Source organism: Gymnoscopelus braueri (assembly GCF_963280865.1).
Source record: "Gymnoscopelus braueri genome assembly, chromosome: 3".
NCBI classification, from domain to species: Eukaryota; Metazoa; Chordata; class Actinopteri; order Myctophiformes; family Myctophidae; genus Gymnoscopelus; species Gymnoscopelus braueri.
Window position 1 is genome coordinate 19,725,295 of NC_137612.1, and position 21,192 is coordinate 19,746,486.

Sequence of the window (21,192 nt, forward strand, 5' to 3'; positions counted from 1 at the left end):
CAGATAAGAGGTTTTGCGCTTCAACATTTTAGCACTAATTGGCACTGAACAAGATAGGAGGTTTTAGTCAAATGACTTTTTCTGACAAAATGAGGGGCGGGACTATCTTGCAGACAGACTGAGCATGTGCAGCATAGCCTATAGTCCTCATCCACAGTGAAATCCGAAAATCATGAAATTTGCACTTAGGAGGTTTTGCATTTTGGCCATCGATATCCATTTTAAGGTAGGTCACCAATGTTTACCACTTTAGTTATACCAGTTTTATCCTGTATCTTGTATGAGTTATCTCTCCTGATTCGATGAAATTGCTATCCTGACTTGAACATGTTTTTCTCTGTACTCAAGAGCTGGAGAAATGGGGAGACCCCTGTTACTGAACAAACAGTCTATAGCAATCATTACTATATGGGAATACAGAGCAATTCAACACTTATTTTAACAGAAAAATATCACTTTCATCCCCTTTAATTTTCCTTTTATAGTCACAGAATTGTATTGCATTTTTGCTAATCTCATTATCAGAGGGAACTGAATCAATACATGTACAGTAATAACACCTTTATGAAATCAAATAATGTATACAGGGCAATATATGTTACCAGACTTGGTACTTGTTAATGTTAGGAGGTTGTTTTATAATTTGTTTTTATAGGTTGTTTGCTGAGTATATGCTATGCTTGTGTTGCATCATACATCTAAATACCCATCTGCTTTTCCACTGGGACATTCAGTCACTCTACTGAGAGCTGTAATGACGTACAGTACCTGTCAGAGTAGAAAAAAACATCAGCCCAATTACCCTGTTCAAAATGCTTTGTATTTGCTACTATTGTTATTGCTTTCACTATGCCAGCATCAACGTTTAACTCATTGAAATTCATTTTAGGTTTGAGCTAAACAATATTATTTTATGCTTTGGTTATTATTCAACAATAGCAGATATACAAGCTCATAGCACGTCACTTTGAGCCGCGCTATGAGCTTGTACATCTGCTATTTTAGAAAAATCGTGACAATTCGTGCAAATGTTTTAATATATTTATATTTTTTAAGCGAACATTTTTTACTCAAATCTTTCATTCTGGGGGCCCAAAAGCAAGCAAAATACATATAATTTTGGGGGTCCTTGACATGAATACGTTTGAGCGCCACATACTGTAGCAACATGAGCTTTTCAGGAAACTGTTACGATTTATAAGACGTTTGTAGAATCAGCCTCAGGTCTTAATGGCTGTGTCCTACCTGGAAAGCCCCCCCCCCCCCTATTGTGATCCTTCCTTCCTTTTCTTTTCCTATCAAGGGATTTTTCCTGGACGTTTTGAGGGTTTAAGGAGGACAAGGGGTTGTCGTATTGTTTCCTTTGTTAAATGTGAGCCTGTAGAGCCCTTTGAGAGCATAGCAGTGATTAAGGCCTATACAAATACATTTGAGTTGAGTTGAATTGTATTTAAGGCACAACTGACTGAGAAAATGTATGATTATATTTTATTTTATTTGTCCTTCTATACCCTACTTCTGCTAGCTGCAGTGTCATAGTGTCCTTGAGCAAGACACTATAACCCCTTCACCCCTCCCGTTTTTATGGGAGAACTTCTAGAACTCAGATTACTTAACCCCTAACTGCAGGTTAGTGCTTTGCATGGTTAGCCTCGGTTGGTGTATGAAAGGGTGAATGTATAATGGACATTGTAAAGCGCTTTGGAGACAAGTGCTATGCACCATTTATCTCTCTTCCTTTCAAAATCTGAGTAAGTTTATAGCGTATGAATAACTATTTGATTATATCGTTGGATTTTCTTTTTAACCTCGGTCGGTGTACGAATGGGTGAATGTAATGCAAATTGTAAGCGCTTTGTGCTATATATGTATGCACCATTTATCTCTCTTCCTTTCAAAAGCTGTGTGAGTTTATAGCGTATGAATAACTATTTGATTATATTGTTGGATTTATTTTTAAAATAAAAAATCCAACAAAAATATTGTTGGATGACATTAAGCCTTTTGTACAATTTGCCCATGAAACACAAGCTTCCTTCATTGGGGTATAACTATTAATTTATAAACGCTTTACATACTGTGTCCACTAATAGAAACATTAAATTAGCCTTCAATAAATTCATAAACCTTATTATGCTGTCTCCGTCAATTAATTATCTTTTTCAAAGCATGTTCACGGCTGATATATGAAGACGGACATCTGCATGAAATCCAAATCATGTCATTTAATTTCAACATTGGCAATTTTCCAATTGCATCTGTTTGTTCACAGTAAATTAACAAAGCTTTGGAAGAGTCAAGACTCAAAAGCAACGTCTACAGCCTACACAAATTGTTGTACTGAAATCACAGAATAATGCACGCCGAAGATGAACTTGGGGTTCTACTTAATTAGTTAAGACAGAAATAAGCATTTATTCAGAAAAAAAAACGTTATTGGTTATAAAGAATAGTCATATTTTGTAACCATTATTTAAAAGATCATACTAACTGGTGCCCTAGCATTTTTAACCCATTGACTACAACTCACTTTACACTTGTCATTAATGCCGATCCTGTGCCAAAGCATACCACCATTTGTTAGATTTTGGAATTACCAGATTTTGATAGTTAAATTCACAATCTCAGGTGATAAACCTAAAATTATGTGCTTCTCTGGCTGATAATTGTGTCAAGAAGGTCATGGACATTTTGTTTCTAAATCCATCATTTTTCCAGGGACTAATTTTGGCTAGACTTCAATCAACATTTCAAAGGCATTCATAATAAGTGACAATAACAAAACTTTGACCTAAATAAATAAATAAATAATGCCAACAGATGTTTCACTGTGTTGGATTAGCCTACCTGTCTAAAACCAGTTTCAAGTCTCTTCAAGATTATTACCACCGCCAGGCCAGACCGGCCTGGAGGCGCAGATTATGTTTTCGCCCCTGTCCATCTGTGTGTGTGTCTGTGGACAGCTAATTTTAGGCACTGCTGGACCGATCAGTGTGAAACTTTGCACGCACACTCCCTGTGTAGGCCAAGGAAGAACCTCTGTCCCCAATTTGGCCTATACATCTTGAACCGTAGGTCCGACAGTCATAATTTGGGTTTCCCTCGATTCCTTCGATCATGACACCTACTGCACTCCTACAGATTTTGTCCAAACATTGCACGACTATCTGTGTAGTCATGTGATCAAGACATATCTGTCAGAGTTACCATAGATGGAGCACAACATGATACTAATACAATACTAATGCTTTTTTTTACCAGCTTGTGAGCTGGTCTAAGAAGAGACTGACCACTAGACCAACAGATTCTCGACATGTTTTCGATCATTGGCTGTCCTTTAAGCCAATGGGGATACTTTCCCATACTCTGAACGGGCGGTCTCGTCCTCCCAAGCATATATATAGAAACCTAGATACCCCATTGGCCTCTGCAGTTCGTTGGAGCGACCTGTTTCGTATGGTGGCCGCCATACGCGCTGTGATTGGCCAGTGCCCGTTCCCCCCGGAAATGGGGGGAACGGGCACTGGCCAATCACAGCGCGTCTTTTCCAGGACTGGACAGAATCTAGTTGTCCCGCCCCCACCTGCCTCTCATTGGCCTACTGAACGCCCCCTTCTGTGACGCACGCGGAAATTTCCAGCTGCCCCCCTGGAAGCGGAAGCGCGCCCGCCATACAGACGCTTCAGAGCCAGAGGAGGCGTCTACCTTTTATATGTCTATGCTCCCAAGCTATGGCCTAGCAGTGTTGCCAGATTCTGCGAGAGAAATAAGCAACAGGTCTAAGCCAATGGGGAGCCACTAGCAGTGTTGCCAGATTCTGCGAGGCAAATCAGCAAGCTGGTATACATGACTGTGTGTCATGTCTTGTTTTTTATGCATACGGGCTCCTTTACTTCACCTGTGTTAAAGTATTATATGGCAATAACATGGGGAAAAAACATAAAAATACATGAGCTTAATCCAAGCCTGGATTAAGATTAACTCTGAGTAACTAAAGCACTGTTTGTAAGGAAGACTTTACTTTCTAATCCATCCATCCCTCTTAAATTAACACATGACAGATTTGTGCACGTAGCCCATGCATAGTGTGACCAAATCCAAGAAATATTTGACAACTGAATAGGTATTATGATGCAGTATGATAGATAGAATGCAGTGATACTATTATCAACATAATGAATATGATATTAATAATGTTATTTCAATTTTATTTAATCTTTATTTAAAGGGATTGTAGGCGAGTTCAGAGATAATACAAAAAAAGAAAAAAACTATTGTCAAACACCGCACCTCCACTCCCCCCCCCCCCCTCCTCATCAGCAGTTCGTTTCCCCGACCACCAGGGGGTGACGCAGGGGGGACTTCTAAACGGGCCATGCCGAAACAAGGTTGCTTTATTCGGATACAATGCGTGTCACTGCCCGCCCCTGCCGGTTCTCAGAATTTGTATTTTTAAATAGGCTCTTTCATGATAAATTGAAGTTAAACAACTAAATTCTATCCAAACGATATCTTAAAAGTAAATTCCGTGCCTCAAAAAAGAAGTTTGAGAGCGTTTTAAAACGAAAGTAAAAAGTTGAAACTGCCTACAGAGAAAACAATGGCGGCTCGTTCCATTTTTGTCGGCTGCACTCGGTCCCATTCAGTTTCACCCGAACAGTTCACACGGGCATGGACGCGCACGGACGCGCACATGCGCGTCCATGCATTTACGTCCCGGACAAACATAAATAGTAGGGAAAATACGGATTTCAGAAAGAGGACTGTGTTTCAATGCAGGAAAACACCCCAGCATCATTATATAGTGGCTGATAGAGGGGAAAAAATGCAAAATATATATATATAAATATTCTTAAAATGTAGGCTTAATGTTGCCTACAATCCCTTTAACCATTCATTTCTTTTGCAAGCCTGGCCATAATAAGGGGCAAAAAAGTAAGAAACTAAAATGTCTTAATTCCAGTCATAAAATGCCCTTTAAGACCGGGAAAGCGTCATTTGTGTCATTTTAAGATGTCTTTGGCTATTCAAAAATAGCAGATCTACAAGCTCATAGTGCGGCACCGAGTGCCGCGCTATGAGCTTGTAGATCTGCTATTTTTGAAAGATTGTGAAAATGTGTGCAAATCTTTAGTTTGAATATATATATATATATACTTTTTTAAAGAGAAAGTTTTTAACTCAAATCTTTGCTTCTGGGGATTTTACAAATGTCTTCTAAATCCTTTTTCTTTTTTTTTACTTATGTTATCAATGGTTTTAAAACTTTTTTCATGTCAAGGACCCCCCTGCAAAAATATGTATTTGTCCGCGGACCACCTCCCATCTAAAAATATTTTGTTCCAGGGACCCCCAGAAGCAAAGATTTGAGTTAAAAATGTATATAAAAAGATTTGCACAAATTTTCACGATCTTTCTAAAAAATAGCAGATCTACAAGCTCATCTCTGCTATTTTTGAATAGCCAAAGAAATCTTAAAATGACACGCATGCTTTCCCTTCCCGGCCTTTAAAGGGTTAAGATTGAAACAGATCTTTGTTTTTTGACTCTGGCAGGTGAACTATTCATTTGAGGGCACACAGAGAAAGCACACATTAGCCTCAAGTCCACAGCCATGCTGAAGGAAGGGGGTAATGAGGCGAGGGCCCAGACTTACCGCTTGCCGGTGCACAAGCCCAGGTTTCAGTGAGCTTTGCTTTGGGCTTTTGCAGGGCTTGCTTACACAGTAAAGTTCTGAGTGTTCATTTTATTTCTACAAGTGTGAAAATGGACCTGCCAGGGTCTATTTTCAGAGTTAATTTAACCTTCAGGATTTTGCTATTGTACGTCTCAGCCTTTTTTACTGTCTTCCTTTTTCATGACCTTTTTAGATGGAATCATGAGTTTAGATTTGTATAAAAGCATGTTAAAATCACATGGAACTTTCTTTGCCTTTAATCATTTTGCATTTAACCCATTAAGACCTGAGGCGATTCTTAAAAATGTTTTCTAAATCCTAAGTTTTTTGAAAAAAAATCAAAACCTTTTTTTTTCACGATTTTTCAGCAGCTATGAGCTTGTAGATCTGCTATTTTTGAATAGCCAAATAAATCTAAAGTGACACAGATGCGTTCCAGGTCTTAATGAGTTAATCAAAATACACAAAATCCTTATTTTTTATTAAATTTTTCTCTTAAAAGCCGTTGCTGGGTGCCGACAAACAGTTTGTGAATTCTATTGGTAAAATATGTTTTGGTTGTGACAATGTCAACAAATACCTAATTAATTTTCAACCAACTATTCAACAAGGTCCAGTCAGCAAAGTGAGTATCCAACAACAACTTGTAGAGTTGTTACTCAGACAAACAAAGACAAAGACAGGATACACCTCTCCATAGTCCATACTAATCAGGGACCTCGTTTTTCTGCCCTTAGTTCAAAGACATTTCTGTTTTAACTATGCATACAAAACATATCTAAACAATGAGAGAGTTGTACTTATACTTAAAAATGTGCATACATATACAGTTCTGGCCACATGTACACAGCACTGAGTGATTGGAAAATAGTCATTGTAAATTAAACAATGTCCTGTAAATGTAGAAAATTAGAAAACCGCAATAATAATAAATGAGCAACTTTCTTTCTAGAAAGATATGAAGTATATACTGTATGTGATATATAGAAAATCATTTTATCCTGTTTTTTTTAAATAAATATGTAACAATGGCAGAGGATAGATTAACATTATAATATCTATAATATGATATTAAATAATATGGGCATACAAATTATGGGTGTAGGCAAGTTAGACCTACAGTTTAATGACGGGTCTGGTAAAAGGTGAGAATAAGGCATTAATTATGATGTGCATGAGCATCTTACTTTACTAGAGGCTGCGATCATTGTGCCTTGTGTGTTTCATTGAAACATTGCTATAATTCTCTTTGTGGGTTATCGTGACTTCAGTCCGTTCATTTGTAGTCACAGTACTGACATTGACCTGCTTTCAAATTATGCAGAATTGTCTGCAGCTCTCCCCCTTCCAAGCAATATTTTTTTTGGGGGGGTGCTTTGTTAATTGATTCACCACATGGGGTCCAAGAAATGTATGATTTGTATTCAAGGGGCTTGTGGTGTGCAGGCTGATGATGGCAGCACAGTGGCGGAGACATTTGCCTCCGGAACAACGAGTGCTCCTGCTGGCGGAGGATGGATTCCTGCCAGAGCCTCTACCTTGTCTCTGTCATAGCTTTCTTAAGGGCTAATTTATACTTCATAGTACTTTCTATGAGACCAGGCTGCACTAGTCTTCTAACAAACAAAGGCAGTGCTAGAAGCTGACTTATAAACCTTACGTTTTAACTTTTTTAATTATCACTTGCTTAATCATTTATCCTTTTAAGCATACACTGTGAATTAGGCATTCAGCTGTAATCAACCTCCAACTTTAAAGGGATAGTTCACCCCCAAAATTAATTAATTAATTCATGGATTTTTTTTTCTTTTTTTTTCGCATTCCTAAGCCAATAATTTGATGACCGGCAGTGGTTCCGGTAGGAGACACAAAGAGTCTCCTTTGTGTCTCCTACCGGAACTGCTGCCTACCGGTCCGCTGGTCATCAAATTATTGGCTTATGAATGCGACAAAAAAATAAATAAAAACATGAATTCAAGTCTCCATGGGGAGACTAATTTATAGAAAAAAGGTAATTGTTTGGGTGAACTATGCCTAAACCATACAGGAAACCATTGCCAATAATTTAAATGTATTACATACACAGCAGCACATAGCTTTTACATGTATTGGACACGATCTAAACAAATATATGGGTCAACTTGTTATGCTGGAGTGTGTTTTAGCAAGAAATAACTATGAAAATTAAATGAAATATCAAAATGAAAGTAATGGACTAGTGGGTTACTGTAGGATTCCTACGCTGCCTGTAACGGCCATTGACTGCTAATGATCCCTACGGTGGCACAAAAGCTTAAAAGTGAACATATTCTACCGAAATAAGTAGCCTCTAATCCCACCCCAGGGCAAAAGATGAGAGGGTTACAAAGAATATTAGTTATGCTTTATTCCACATCCTCACTGCCATTTAAGTCACACGCTTACACACGCATAATGACACTTTAAAGTGGGGTAATGGAGACTTCCATTACGTGCATCATTCACAACTGCAGGAACACACAAACCACACAAAATAATCGCTCAGAAATCTACAGGGACAACAACAACACTCCCAATCAACGGTGTGAGTAAATGGGATGTAAGTTGACAAAAAAAGGCAAATGAAAAACACTTTGCCTTGACGATTGTTCAATACAAACCGGGAGCCATATCTTATTACCGCCTAAATAGCTTCTGAAGAACATGTCTCATTTCAGATCACTCTTCTTCTTCTTCTTGCGTGCTGTGGTCTTGTGACAGGCGGAATTAATTGATGTGTTGTGTGTTGCTTGTGGTTTTGCTCTGCTAATGGTTTAGAAGTACCGACCTGTTTTTCCACCGCTGACTAATTGCCTGTTTTGCAAGCCAGGTTCTGTGTCTAAAGCGTCAAGCGGCCCTGTGTTGTCTTTTTCCTCCCCCACCCTGCAGAGAGCGGTGTCCTGCGGAGTCCTGTCTTCACCAAGCAACCTGGCAGCATTGTGTTCCCCGTGGACTCCTTGGAGAAGAACAGAGAGGTGGTGTTCAGCTGCGAGGCACAGGGAAGCCCACCTCCCTTTTACCGGTAAGTACAACAGAAAAGTCTACCCGTCTATAGCCCCCCGCATCACCAAATCTTGTATTGTCTCCGCCAGGCCGAAGGACTATGTTTTCGCCCCTGTCCGTCCGTTCGTCTGTGAGCAGCTAATCTCCGGCACAGTTGGACCGATCGGTGTGTACGCATACTCCTTTGAGGCCAAGTAAAAACCTTTCTCACATCGGCTTATAGTGCCACCAGGAGGCCGATTTTTGCAAAACACATTTTGTGATATTACTCCCACAGTACGTACAGATTTTGTTAAACATCATGCAAATCGATACACTTTATCTCTATGGTCATGTGATTAGGACATATCTCTAAAATTTGTCATATTCGATCCTGATTGGCTAAGATTGGCTTCCAAAGTTTGCAGGAGTGGTCCATTTGAACAAAATGCCTCAAATCAAGAACGCAAGGAAGAAATGCCACTCTACATTTTAACAGGCAGATTCACATTTGGCCTATAACTCTTAAACCGTAGGTCATACAATCAAAATTATTTTCCCCTTGGATTCCTTGGATCATGACGCAACTTCCCAAATAAGCCACGCCCATTTCCACCTGACAAGTTTTCCGCCATGTTGCGTTTTCTTTGCAAAACACAGTTTTTGCTACTACTCCTGTACCGATTTTTTCCCAAACCGCACCAAAATTGGCAGACATTATCTCTGTAGTCATGTGATCAACACGTGTCTGTCCCATTTGGCTTGGATTGGCTTCCAAAGTTTGTGGGGGTGGCCGTTTTGCACAACATGCCACATCATGAATGCAGCGCCCGATTGCTGGGAAACTTTGCACACACATTCCCACTAAGCCAAGGAAGAACCTCCATCCCAGTTTTTTCAAGTTGTAGGTTGACCTACAACTCTTGAACCATAGGTCGTACAATCAAAATCATTTCCCCCCTGGATTCCTTGGATCATAACACAACTCTCCAAATAGGCCCCGGTAGTGATGAGCGGGCCGACCCGTAACAATGTTGTGCTACTGTAGACATTTAAAGCGACTTTGGGTACTTAAAAGAGCGCTATATAAATCTGAGCTATTATGAATGTGATTATATATTTTTTTCCCACCGCGGGTCGCAGGGCGGGTTGAGCCATAGATTTATATATGGGTTCGCGGGGCGGGTTGAGGTGGGTTGGGTTCCGTGGCGGGGCGGGGCGGGTCATGAAAAAACCCGACCCGCACATAGGCCATTTGTGCCAGAGTACATTTTCTGCCATTTTTGCGTTTTCTTTTTGCTACCAGTCCTACAGATTTTGTAGGAGTGGTAGCAAAAGCAGGCATCAAAACAAGCTATGATGTAGAGCATGCAGCAAGTATTCATAAACATGTTTAAAAAACCCTAAAGAGTGATTAAGCTCATATGTCAATGTATCACAGATGACTCTTGGACATACACGAGGACACATTAGGAAGGCTTGATTCTGCACTTTAGGCCCAAATATGCTGCACTGGGTTGAAGTCAGTGCTGGTTCAATATTAGGGGGACCTCTTGTTTTCACTTAATATTTTCGGTGTGCGTGAGCTTTTGTTTTCTCTGTCTCCTGAAGCATTATATCACTTGTGATGCCAGAAGATGCAGGTACATGCACAAGCAGATCTGTTTCCTCAGCAGAAAAGTGCTCACTTCTCCAACTTGCCAATTCTGTCATTTATTAGCAATGCACTAGGTGCAGGTGCACCTGGCTCTTAAAGGGAATGGAATGGAAGACGACACTCTTATTGGTCTAATTCATGTTATGCCCAAAACACACGATGACTAATTCAGGGACTAAATACAACCCCTTTGTGCCTTGCGCCTTACTTTGCGCCCAAATAATGTGCCTTATTAGCCTACTTTCAATACATTAACAACCCCATCTTTTGCCGATAAACTTGTACATTTTAACTTGCACACTAAATTCAAAAGTACCTCACCTCAAAATCAATAAATTATCGAAATTATTTTAACAAACAGTACAGTTTTATCCACTTTTGTATTTACTGACTGTAGGCATACCCAGGCCTCATGTCACCTCCAAAAACCTTCAGATGATTCGGCCATAGTGGGCCATATTTTAAATGACAACACAGACAAAGGCTACAGGCATGAAGCCGCCCGGTTCGTTACCTGGTGCGACGACAATTTACTTGACCTACAGTAAATATTACCAAAGAATTGGTCAAAGGTTTTAGAAAAGAAAAAAAAAAGGGCTGAGGTTGCCCCCCGTCTCAGTCACCCCCGGGGACGCTCAGGTGGTGCAGAGGTGTGTCTGTCCACCAATGCGTAGTCTAGGGGTTCAAATCCAGCACAATGTATCCAGCGTTGCCGGGGATTCTATTTACGAACACAACTGACCGTGTTCGGGGAGGGAACCCGGGTGGTCGAGGTTTGATGTCAGTCTCTGTGCTATAGCGACTCCTACGGGCTGGGGCGGCTCCAGGGTTGCCAGATCTGCTTATTATAATTTCCCTGCAAGATTTTATTTGAAAATAGCCGATCTACAAGCTCACAACGTGTCGCATCGCGACGCGTTGTGAGCTTGTAGATCGGCTATTTTCAAATAGCTGATGTATATGTTAAAGTGCTCATGTGGCCCATAGTCTCTTCTTTTGGACTGGTTTTCCTAGACCTGGTTGCTTGTTTCTCTCACAGAATCTGGCAACACTGGGGCGGCTCCCATCAGCGGGGAGGCGTTGAATGGGAGGAGTAAACTGGGTAAAATAGCAGTGGCAGCACAGAAATGTGTGGGGAGGGTTAATTCACATAATGAATAAATAGGGAGTTTTTTTTTAAAGATAATTGGCTACTCTGAATGTTAAAAAAAAATTAAGAAAAATAAATTGTCACCTCCTGTGTCTGTTCACTCACATTGATGCTGAACTACACAGGAAGGAGAACACCAATGCAATTTAAAAAGACTAGTTCTAGACTGTGTAAAGTCAGATCCTTTAAAGTTTGTTGGTGTTTTAATGTTAATGTATTTTATGCAGGGGGTTTTCTGGAGTGGCAGCATTACCTCGGAAGATAGGAACAGGCTGAATAAACTAATCAAAAGCATGGTTCCATTATTGGCATCCCCCCAACTCTTTGGAGATTGTCACAAAGAAACAGACGAAGATAAAACTACGCGCCATACTGCAGTACGAGGGGGTCATCGTCTTCATAGGTTTTTTAAAAGGCTGAGGAGCAGTTTTAGCGGTTGTTTTATTACGGAAGTCTAGGAAGTCCTTTATCTCCACCACCATGAGGTATTTCAGTGAGGCAGCTGTCTAATTGATGATCTGTACTGTCTAGAGTGATCTCTGTTTTACTGTGCAGTTGAGTGATGGTGGCTGTTTTTTTCCCCCTCTTGTTTTCGTGTTTGACTCTATTTTCAACATCATGTTCTGCACTGGTGGTGACATCATGAATTTCCCCTTTCGCGATCAACAGAATATTATCTTAGTTTTGAAAATGCTTAATTTAAACAATGCAATGTCAAATTGCATTATCCACCGTGTTGATGTTTAATCATAGATCATAATTCAGTCTGCAGTACAAACAGAACGATGGTTACGTAGGTAACCACGGTTATGTGAGCAATTGGATCACTCCAATATGATATGATATGATATATCCCTCCGCTGCAGCGGAGGCACCGAGGTAGACTTACCAGATTAATCTGTGTACGGGGGGTGTGCCACAGCTAGGGGGTGTCGCCCTCTGCGATGCCTCAAATTCCTACGCGGCACTACCCTCTTCCTCGTGTTCTTCTCGAGGCGCCCTAGAACACCGCAAGACGATTGGAGTGATCCAATCGCTCACACAACCGTGGTTACCTACGTAACCATCGTTATGTAGCGCTTTATTGGATCACTCCAATATGATATACACAATCAACATCAACAAGTCAGTGCGATAGTCTCTGTTTTGAAAGCCTCTGGCCCAGAACTCTCTCACCACAACAAACAAAAAGCTGATTAGTCTGTGTGATCGCCCGAGTCCACGTGACATAAACGTCCAAGGCCCTCACTGGGCACAAGTCACTGCAGGCGGCACTCACATCACCCTCACCCGAGGGAGGGATGTACTGTAGGCCGACAAGTGCAAAGGCCGGTTCACATGCTCGGAGGACAGCACCTTAGGCAGAAAAGAGGGGTCAGGTCAGGGTGACACTCATCCTGTCATTCAGGAAATAACGTCAGAAATGACAATCGAAAGAAAGCAACTTTGGGGGAAAACGATAAGTGAATCCAAGTGACTGTCCGTATTGTTAGTCAATATCGTTGACTCCTGATTAAATTATCAAGACAATAGTACAGCTTTGTGTTGCTTTGATCTTTGAGCTTTTGATCTTTCTAAGAAGAAATGATGTGTCCATTTCACCACACAATGTTGAGTCAAGAGATGGGGTCTTGTTGAGATTGTTGTTTTCATTATACTGTAGTAGTAGATTATGTTATATAATGTGATTTATTATATTATTACTAGTAGATGGAGGGCCATAAGACAGTGGGCCAGTTAACAGAGGGTCAGTACACGGTAGGCCTGTAGACAGTGGGTTTGTTGTATAACCTTACGCTAAACTAACAACTAATGAAGATCCGTTGGGGATCAAAACATCATTGTCTTAACTGTCGTGAGCCCTACTCGTCATTTATATGGTTAGCTGTGTTTCACACAGTTTGGCTCTGCACCAGAAAAGGGGCTGTACATAAGAAAACAAAACCACTAAAAGATATGCATGTTAGGGAACCAGGCAATGTCCTACTCGGGAACAACGCAAGTCGGGAACGATGCAAGTAGAGCAGGGGTTCTCAAAGTGGGCGAAAATGTTATGATATTTTAATTTTTGGGGATTTTTTTTGGAAAAAAATAATAAAATAAAATAAATCTATATTTCTTTTCATATCATTTTAAAAGTGAAGTAAAAAGTTATTTTCAGTCCGTTCTAACCAAAATGGCAATTATCTCAAGTTTACCTCGCAACATATCTGTGTTAGAATAAATAGCAAATGCGCCTACCGCTTATGTTTCCCTATATGGAGTTGCTTGGAGGAGCACTTGTTTTTATTACTTCAACAAGGCAGGCGCGCCAAAAGCGCTGGCTTATGGCTCGTGATCCTCCCCTGTGCAAGCCGCTGAAGCAAAACGAGTGCTCCCTTCCTCCCGCGACAGCCAATCACAAGCCACGTTACTCCGTGTGGGGAAAAACAACAGAGAAAAAAAAAGACAACATCGTTCTTCCTACTAGTACCTGTTAGTAGATTTCGGGAGCTATGAGAGTTAAATAAAATGGATAAGTTTCTTCTTAAGAGAGGAAATGTTACACATGAGCAATTGATACCGGAGGCCGTTGCTGACGAGCCAAGAACAGCGAAACGGCAAAAAACGAGACTTTACAATGACGGCTACCTCCAATATGGTTTCAGCTGGAGGGGCGATGCTGCCAGCCCAGAACCAGTATGTCTCCTCTGCCCGGAGAAGTTATCAAATGCAGCGCTGGTGCCAAGTAAATTATCAAGGCACCTTGAAACTAAGCATCCAGAACACAAAGACAAAGCCATTGAATATTTTCAAAGACTGAAAAATCTAAATGAAAAACAGAGTGAACGGATGCTTTCAGCTGTGCGTGTGTCTGACAAAGCACAAGAGATTAGTTTTCTCGTGGCTGAGCTAGTTGCCAAAACAAAAAAGCCACACACCATCGCAGAATCCCTCATATTACCAGCATGCAAGATAATGGTTGGAAAAATGTTCGGACCAGATGCTGTCAAGGAGGTAGAGAAAATCCCACTTTCTGACAGCACCATCAAACGGCGCATTGATGATATGTCGGATGACATGGAATCTGTCCTCTGTGAGAAACTACGGCTGAGTGGAAAATTCTCATTCCAAATTGACGATTCAACCGACTGTGGTCATTGTCAGCTGATAGCCAATGTGAGGTACGTGGATGAGGACTGTATCAAAGAGAACTTCTTATTTTGCAAAGAGTTGGAGAACCACGCTACAGGTGATGAAATATTCAGAGTCACAGACAAGTACTTCAGGGAACATGATCTCAACTGGGATATGTGCGTTGGCATATGTACCGATGGCGCTGCGGCCATGACCGGCCGGGTTAAAGGTTTTGTGACAAAAGCTAAAGAAAAGAATCCCACCATGGTCACAACCCACTGCATGCTGCACCGAGAGGCTCTCATGGCAAAAACTATGCCTCCAGATCTCACTGACGTTTTGGACCAAGCTGTAAAAATTGTGAATTACATCAAGTCCCGGCCACTCAAGACGCGATTATTCTCCATTCTCTGCAATGAAATGGGATCGGAGCACCAGGGCCTCTTATTTCATACAGAGGTGAGATGGTTGTCGAGGGGCAAAACCTTGGATCGTGTTTATGAACTCAGAGAGGAGCTAGTGACATTCTCCGGTGAGCATGACATTCCTTTCAAGCAACAGATTAATGATGACAACTGGTGGCTTAAACTTGCCTACTTAGCTGATATTTTCGGCCACATGAATGTGCTAAATACGAGAATGCAGGGAAGGAAAGAAAATATCCTGACAGCTACAGACAAAATCAATGGCTTCCGATCAAAACTCAGTCAGTGGCAACAAAGAGTGGCTCAAAAAAACATTGACATGTTTCCCTTAACAGCTAAGAACACCACAGACAAGAGAGCAGGTTTTTACAAGTCTATATCTGCACATTTAGCTACACTGGAGGAAAGGTTTGAGACCTATTTCCCACATGCAAATGAGGAATATGACTGGATCCGAGATCCATTCCACTCTCTTGCCACAGAGACAGCATCAAGATGCTTGGATGCAAAGGGTCAGGATGAGCTTGCAGAGCTACAGATGGACCGTACACTGAGGTTGAAACACAATGAACTGCCTTTGGACTCATTTTGGGTTAGTGTGGGGCAGGAGTACCCCTCCCTTTCAGAGAGTGCAATCAGTGTGTTGATTCAATTTCCCACCTCCTACCTCTGTGAGCTGGCTTTCTCCAATCTCACGTACATGAAGAATAAGCTGAGGCAAATGATGTCAGTAGTACAGGATCTCCGCGTTGCACTGTCCACAATCCCCCCTCCCTGACTTTGTAGTCAGAAACAGGCACATGTATCCCATTAAATAGTCTGGCTGGCTGTGTGGGCACCAGACATTGTAAAAGTGCTTTGTAACACTTGAAATGTTTACATTTGATGAAACATATGTTGGAAATATGGAATTTCTTGAACCAAAAGTATCTGAACTTGCACTTGAATTGTTACATTTGATGAAACATAGAAATATGGACTTTTTGGAATAAGTGAATTTCCACTTGAATGTGTTTACATTTGATCAAACACGGAAATATAGAATTTCTTTAATGTAAGTGAATTTGCACTTGAATGTGTTTACATTTGATCAAACACGGAAATATAGAATTTCTTTAATGTAAGTGAATTTGCACTTGACATGTGTTTACATTTGATCAAACATGGAAATATGGACTTTTTGGAATGTAAGTGAATTTGCACTTGAAATGTGTTTACATTTGATGAAACATGGAAATATTTAATTTCTTGAATGTAAGTGAATTTGCACTTGTTGATGTGTTTACATCTGATGACATGTGTTTACATTTGATGAATATATGTGGGTAATACATACTTGAAATAATTTGAATGTACAACCCGATCTGATTTACTCAATAAAACACTATTCATTCAGATGTTGTCATCATCTTATAATAATTAACAACAAACTTAAATAATTTTGATTAAAAAATTGTTAGATCATACTGTTATGCTAAATGTGATGTAATTTATGCCATATGTAAGTAAAATATGGCATAAATATAAGGTGCTGGGAGTGAAAATGATGAATATAAAGTAGGGGTGCCTCGGATGAAAAAAATATTTATAGGGGTGCCCTGGGCCAAAAAAGTTTGAGAACCCCTGAAGTAGAGTACCCGTGTCTTTCTGTCTTTGTCCCTTTTATGCCCATATTATGGAGATTTCAGTGTATGTCTGTATCTCTTTTATGCCCATATAAGAAGTTCCGTGTGAGGCATGCCCAAAGTGTAGTCGGGGCCATTCCCAGGCCAGTCTATGGCATCAGTACTATGACCTCATATTGATGACAGGGTACTCCATATATGGGGATTTAGCAGATTTGCCGATAATTTGGGGAGATCCGCTGATACAACCGACTCTGTGAATGAGGACCCCCGAGGGAGTGATGTGCCAGTTGGAAGTCACCCTTGTTCTGTCTTCCTCCCTTTAGCTAGCTGCCTAGAGAAATAGCAACAAGAACTGTCTCTTGATGTCAGCGTCAGGAGAGTGTTGGCTAGCCTTTTGAGTGACTCAGAAGACTCACAGAATCAGAGCCGTCTGGGAGAAATGCGGGGCCCTGTGCGAAGTCGCGTGCGCACGCGAAGCGCGTGCGCGATTTATTGACGATTTTGGGCGGATATTTCCGAGTTTTTGGTGGTTATTTGCGGTTATTTCTCGGTATAACTCTTACTAAACGTGAATCGTTTTTTTTGCGGGGCTCCCCCAAGCGCGGGGCCCTGTGCGACCGCCGCACAACCCTTCCTGCGGCCCTGCACAGAATCCCATATGAAGAATGAGTCGCTCCAGTTCATAGGAAAAAAGAATGCAGTTTGTCTTTTGATTTTCCCTGGATATTTCATCCTAGACTTGAGTCTGTATTTCCTCTCAGTAACACACTAAACCCAGCGATCTATGCTTAGCTCTCTGTGTTGCTAGTTCAAGTAGATTATTCTACTAGAGTGCAAAGAACAACCGTCTTCCCTGCTAATTTCTCCTTTGCATGGACCATTAGCCTATCGAAAGGTTGGTATGTCGTACTGTCTGTGGCCAATAAAGGTTCAAATCAATCATGTCTGCTCTCTGAAATTGCTCTGGTGAGTTATAGAAGGATTGGTACATTTAATACTTGGGATTGAGCCAGACGATGACCTAGTCCGCAGTTTTTTGTCAAGGTCACTGCACGGCTTTGCCATTGCAGCAGCAGACTTCTAAAGATGTCATTAATGCTGGGCAGACAACAATTAAATCATATTCAATGTCCATATATTGTATTGTACTATGACTGGTTGATCAGCACTAGCCATCACTAAGATAGTAATATAATACAAAATATTTTCATCTTAACATTTTTTGTTTGTACTACCATTTTACAATTGAATTTTCCATAGAATAATGTCTCTAATATCTTAACCACTTTAAGTGGCTAAAGAGAAGAAAACAGAGCTCTGAACATGACATAGCCTCATAAGCCAGATGGCATGGTAAGATGCCCTTATGGACACACAATCAGTTTTAACATGGCTGCATGAAGTTCTTGCTAAAATGAGCCACTGTCAACATGTTTCTTACTTATCTTGTATTGTTATATAGCCACTGTTCCATACCACACACACACACAAGTGTGTGCTGTGACCAGATGATGGGTTTGCCATGATGCTCCATTGTGCTGTGTTTACAGTGTTTACGGCACGCCTCTGCAGGAGGCTAGCCGTCTATAAGAGGGTAGCTTTGTGTCTCTCTGTGTGTGTCTGGAGCTATAATCTCACAAAGTGCTGACGTCTAGCCACATGAAGTCCAGGCTTCACATAGGAACCACACCATTCCCATGTGGATCCCAACATCCACGTGATTTGATTTATGAATATCCAGACTTTTTTTTTTTACTACAATACATTTATTGGCATTTTTCAATTTTGTAAAACATGACAGTATGGCTCTTGTGTTAACTCATTCACTGCCAGAATAAATAAATCATCCACTGCCAGCGATTTTTCGACTTTCTTACCTTTTCAAGTAGTCACAGAATATTCTCGGATCACAGAGGGTTTCACTGCTTCACACAGAAAGAAAAAAAATGTCGTTATACGCCGTTGAAAATAGCAAAATATATATTAAAACACAGGAGCCGCGATACAGAATATTTCCCAAATACTTTAACCAGGAAGTGAATTGAGCAGTAAATCTTGGGATCACGTTATCTCCTGGTTCTGGGAGAAAAGAAAAAAAAATACAAAACTAGAAAAAGTGCTTCTCGGAGCACAGGTCTCTGCCAGGTCAGGTAGATTATTGTGGCCTCCTGGTGGCGCTATAATAGGCCAATGTGAAAAGGGTGCCATTTCTTATTAGGCCTTGCACGACAATCGGACACTGCATTCATGATTTGAGGCATTTTGTTCCAAAAATGTGGTTTGCTAAATTAGACCTGCTGGTGGCGCTATAACAGGCCAATGTGAAAAGGGTGGCATTTCTTCCTGGGCCAAGTGGGAATCTCTGTGGAAAATTTCACGGAAATCGGATGCTGCGTTCATGATTTGAGGCATTTTGTTCAAAATGAACCAATCCTGCAAACTTTGGAAGCCAATCTTAACCAATCAGGATGGAATATGGTAAATCGGACAGATCCGTGATGATCACATGACTATAGAGATACTGTCTACCGATTTGCGTGTTTTTTGTGAATGAGTTAATAAAATGCCTATAAGCAATCAAACAAAAACAAAGCAGACAGACATCACATACACAATAACAATAACATTATTAAAAAAAAAAACAGACATGGTCCAAATTTTTCTCCCACATTACAGAGTAGCAGAACCATCTTTTAATAAAGGTCCTAAAGGATTGCCTGCCATAAAATGCATGAACTCCCATATTTCTTGAAAGATCGTAGATTTCCCATTAATGGCAAAAGTCAATTTCTCTAGTGCAAGACAATTTGATAATTCTCTGTACCATTGGCCTGATGTCTGGTTTATCTGGGTTTTTTCCAAAAGTTTGGACAATTGTATGTTTAGCCTGGAGAAGAGGAGCATCCAGACACTTTACCTGGATTAGTCTAGTAGTTAATAGGAATATCCAATACATAGCATCTTCATGGTGTAAATTTCTTATCTCCGCCAGCCAGGCCAGAGGGCCGGAAGGTATAGATTATGTTGTCACCCATGGATTAAAGTTGTCCGTTGCCACAACCGATTTCAGTCATTTTTAGAAGATTAAAGAGTATTAGAATGGGTCAAACTAGCAATAGAATACTTGTTCTATTACTTAACCCGTTGAGAACTGGAACGCATCTGTGTCATTTTTTGATTTGAGCTAAAAAGCATTATTTTACACTTTGGCTATTCAAAAATAGCAGATATACAAGCTCATAGCGCGGCACCATGAGCTCGTAGATCTGCTATTTTTTATGAACTTTTGTGCAAATCTTTGAATATATATATATTCTTTTAAAGCAAACATTAACACATTGACTGCCAATCGCGTAGATCTACGCGAACCTATTTAAAGCCGCCACGTGCCAATCGCGTAGATCTACGCGAAGTGGTGTTTTTTCCTTTTTTTTTCTTTTTTTTTTCTATACGGCACATTTCATTGTAACACCACCGGAAGCGGAATTATTCGGGATCCCGTTTTGCCGATCCCGTCGGCCTCCATTCTAAAGCGCACACTAAAACGCAATTTTCTCGTTTGTAGTTTTTCTCCTCGCTGATCACTGTTTAACATAAACCGTTCTAACTACAACAATGGAGCTCCGTTTGACACGTGGTTTTCACTGGTAGAAGCAGGGAGATGTTCGCGATGTATACAAACAGTGCAGAGCTCAATCTTAAGGATTTTAACGAGGTCTATGGCGACATGAAAAAAACAACAATAAAACATTGGCACTGGTGAGTACATTGTGAGATTAACCTCTGGCATGGAATGTGTTAACTCCAATCTTTGCTTCTGGGGGTCCCTGGAACAAAATATTTTGATATTTCCGCAGCCAAATTCATATCATTTTGGGGGTCCTTGACATGGAAAAAGTTTGAAAACCACTGATATAGAAACATACGTTTTTCAGAAAACCGTTTAGGATTTAGAAGACATTTTGCACAATCGGAACCTCAGGCCTCAATGGGTAAATTGTAAAATGGTGTTCATATAAGCATCTTCCATAAAAACGGTAATGGTCTCGGATATTTCATGAAAGCAAAGGCTAAAGCGTCAATCTGCAATTTCTTCAACTGGTTGGCTGTAGAACAGCAAGAACATACAGTAGGTTTAGAATAAGTAGGTCGGGAGAGGCTTATCGTCGGTATCAGCCGATAACGCGGGAGTCTGTCTCCGTCAGTGTTGATTTCGTCGACTAAAACTATGACGAAAAAAAAATGCTGGAGAAGAGATCCAGTAGAACTAAAAGACAAGTCATTTTATGTTTGGTTGCGTTTGGGTGTTGCGCTCTGAGAATAGCAGATCTACAAGCTCACAACGCGTCGCAGCGCAATGCGTTGTGAGCTTGTAGATCGGCTATTTTCAGCATGCAACCAAGTGTAAAATCAGCCATTACGACGCCATCAAGGCACCGCCAAAATACATTTTAGTCGACTAAATCAACTGTAGACTTTTCAGATTACTAAAATGTGACTAAAAAAAAAAGGAATTTTATTCAAAAGACTATGACTAA

The 21,192-nt window shown here is 40.6% G+C and overlaps 1 protein-coding gene across 1 annotated transcript in view; it reads left to right on the plus strand.

Moving 5' to 3' along the window:
• cntn4 (contactin 4) overlaps window positions 1-21,192 on the plus strand; it is a gene marked incomplete at its 3' end in the record, with an annotated part of 172,521 nt that overhangs the window by 23,393 nt on the left and 127,936 nt on the right. The window contains exon 2 of the mRNA XM_080424933.1: window positions 8,585-8,717. Coding sequence (XP_080281059.1) covers window positions 8,585-8,717 — 133 coding nt within the window. The remainder of the gene's footprint in view (window positions 1-8,584; window positions 8,718-21,192) is intronic.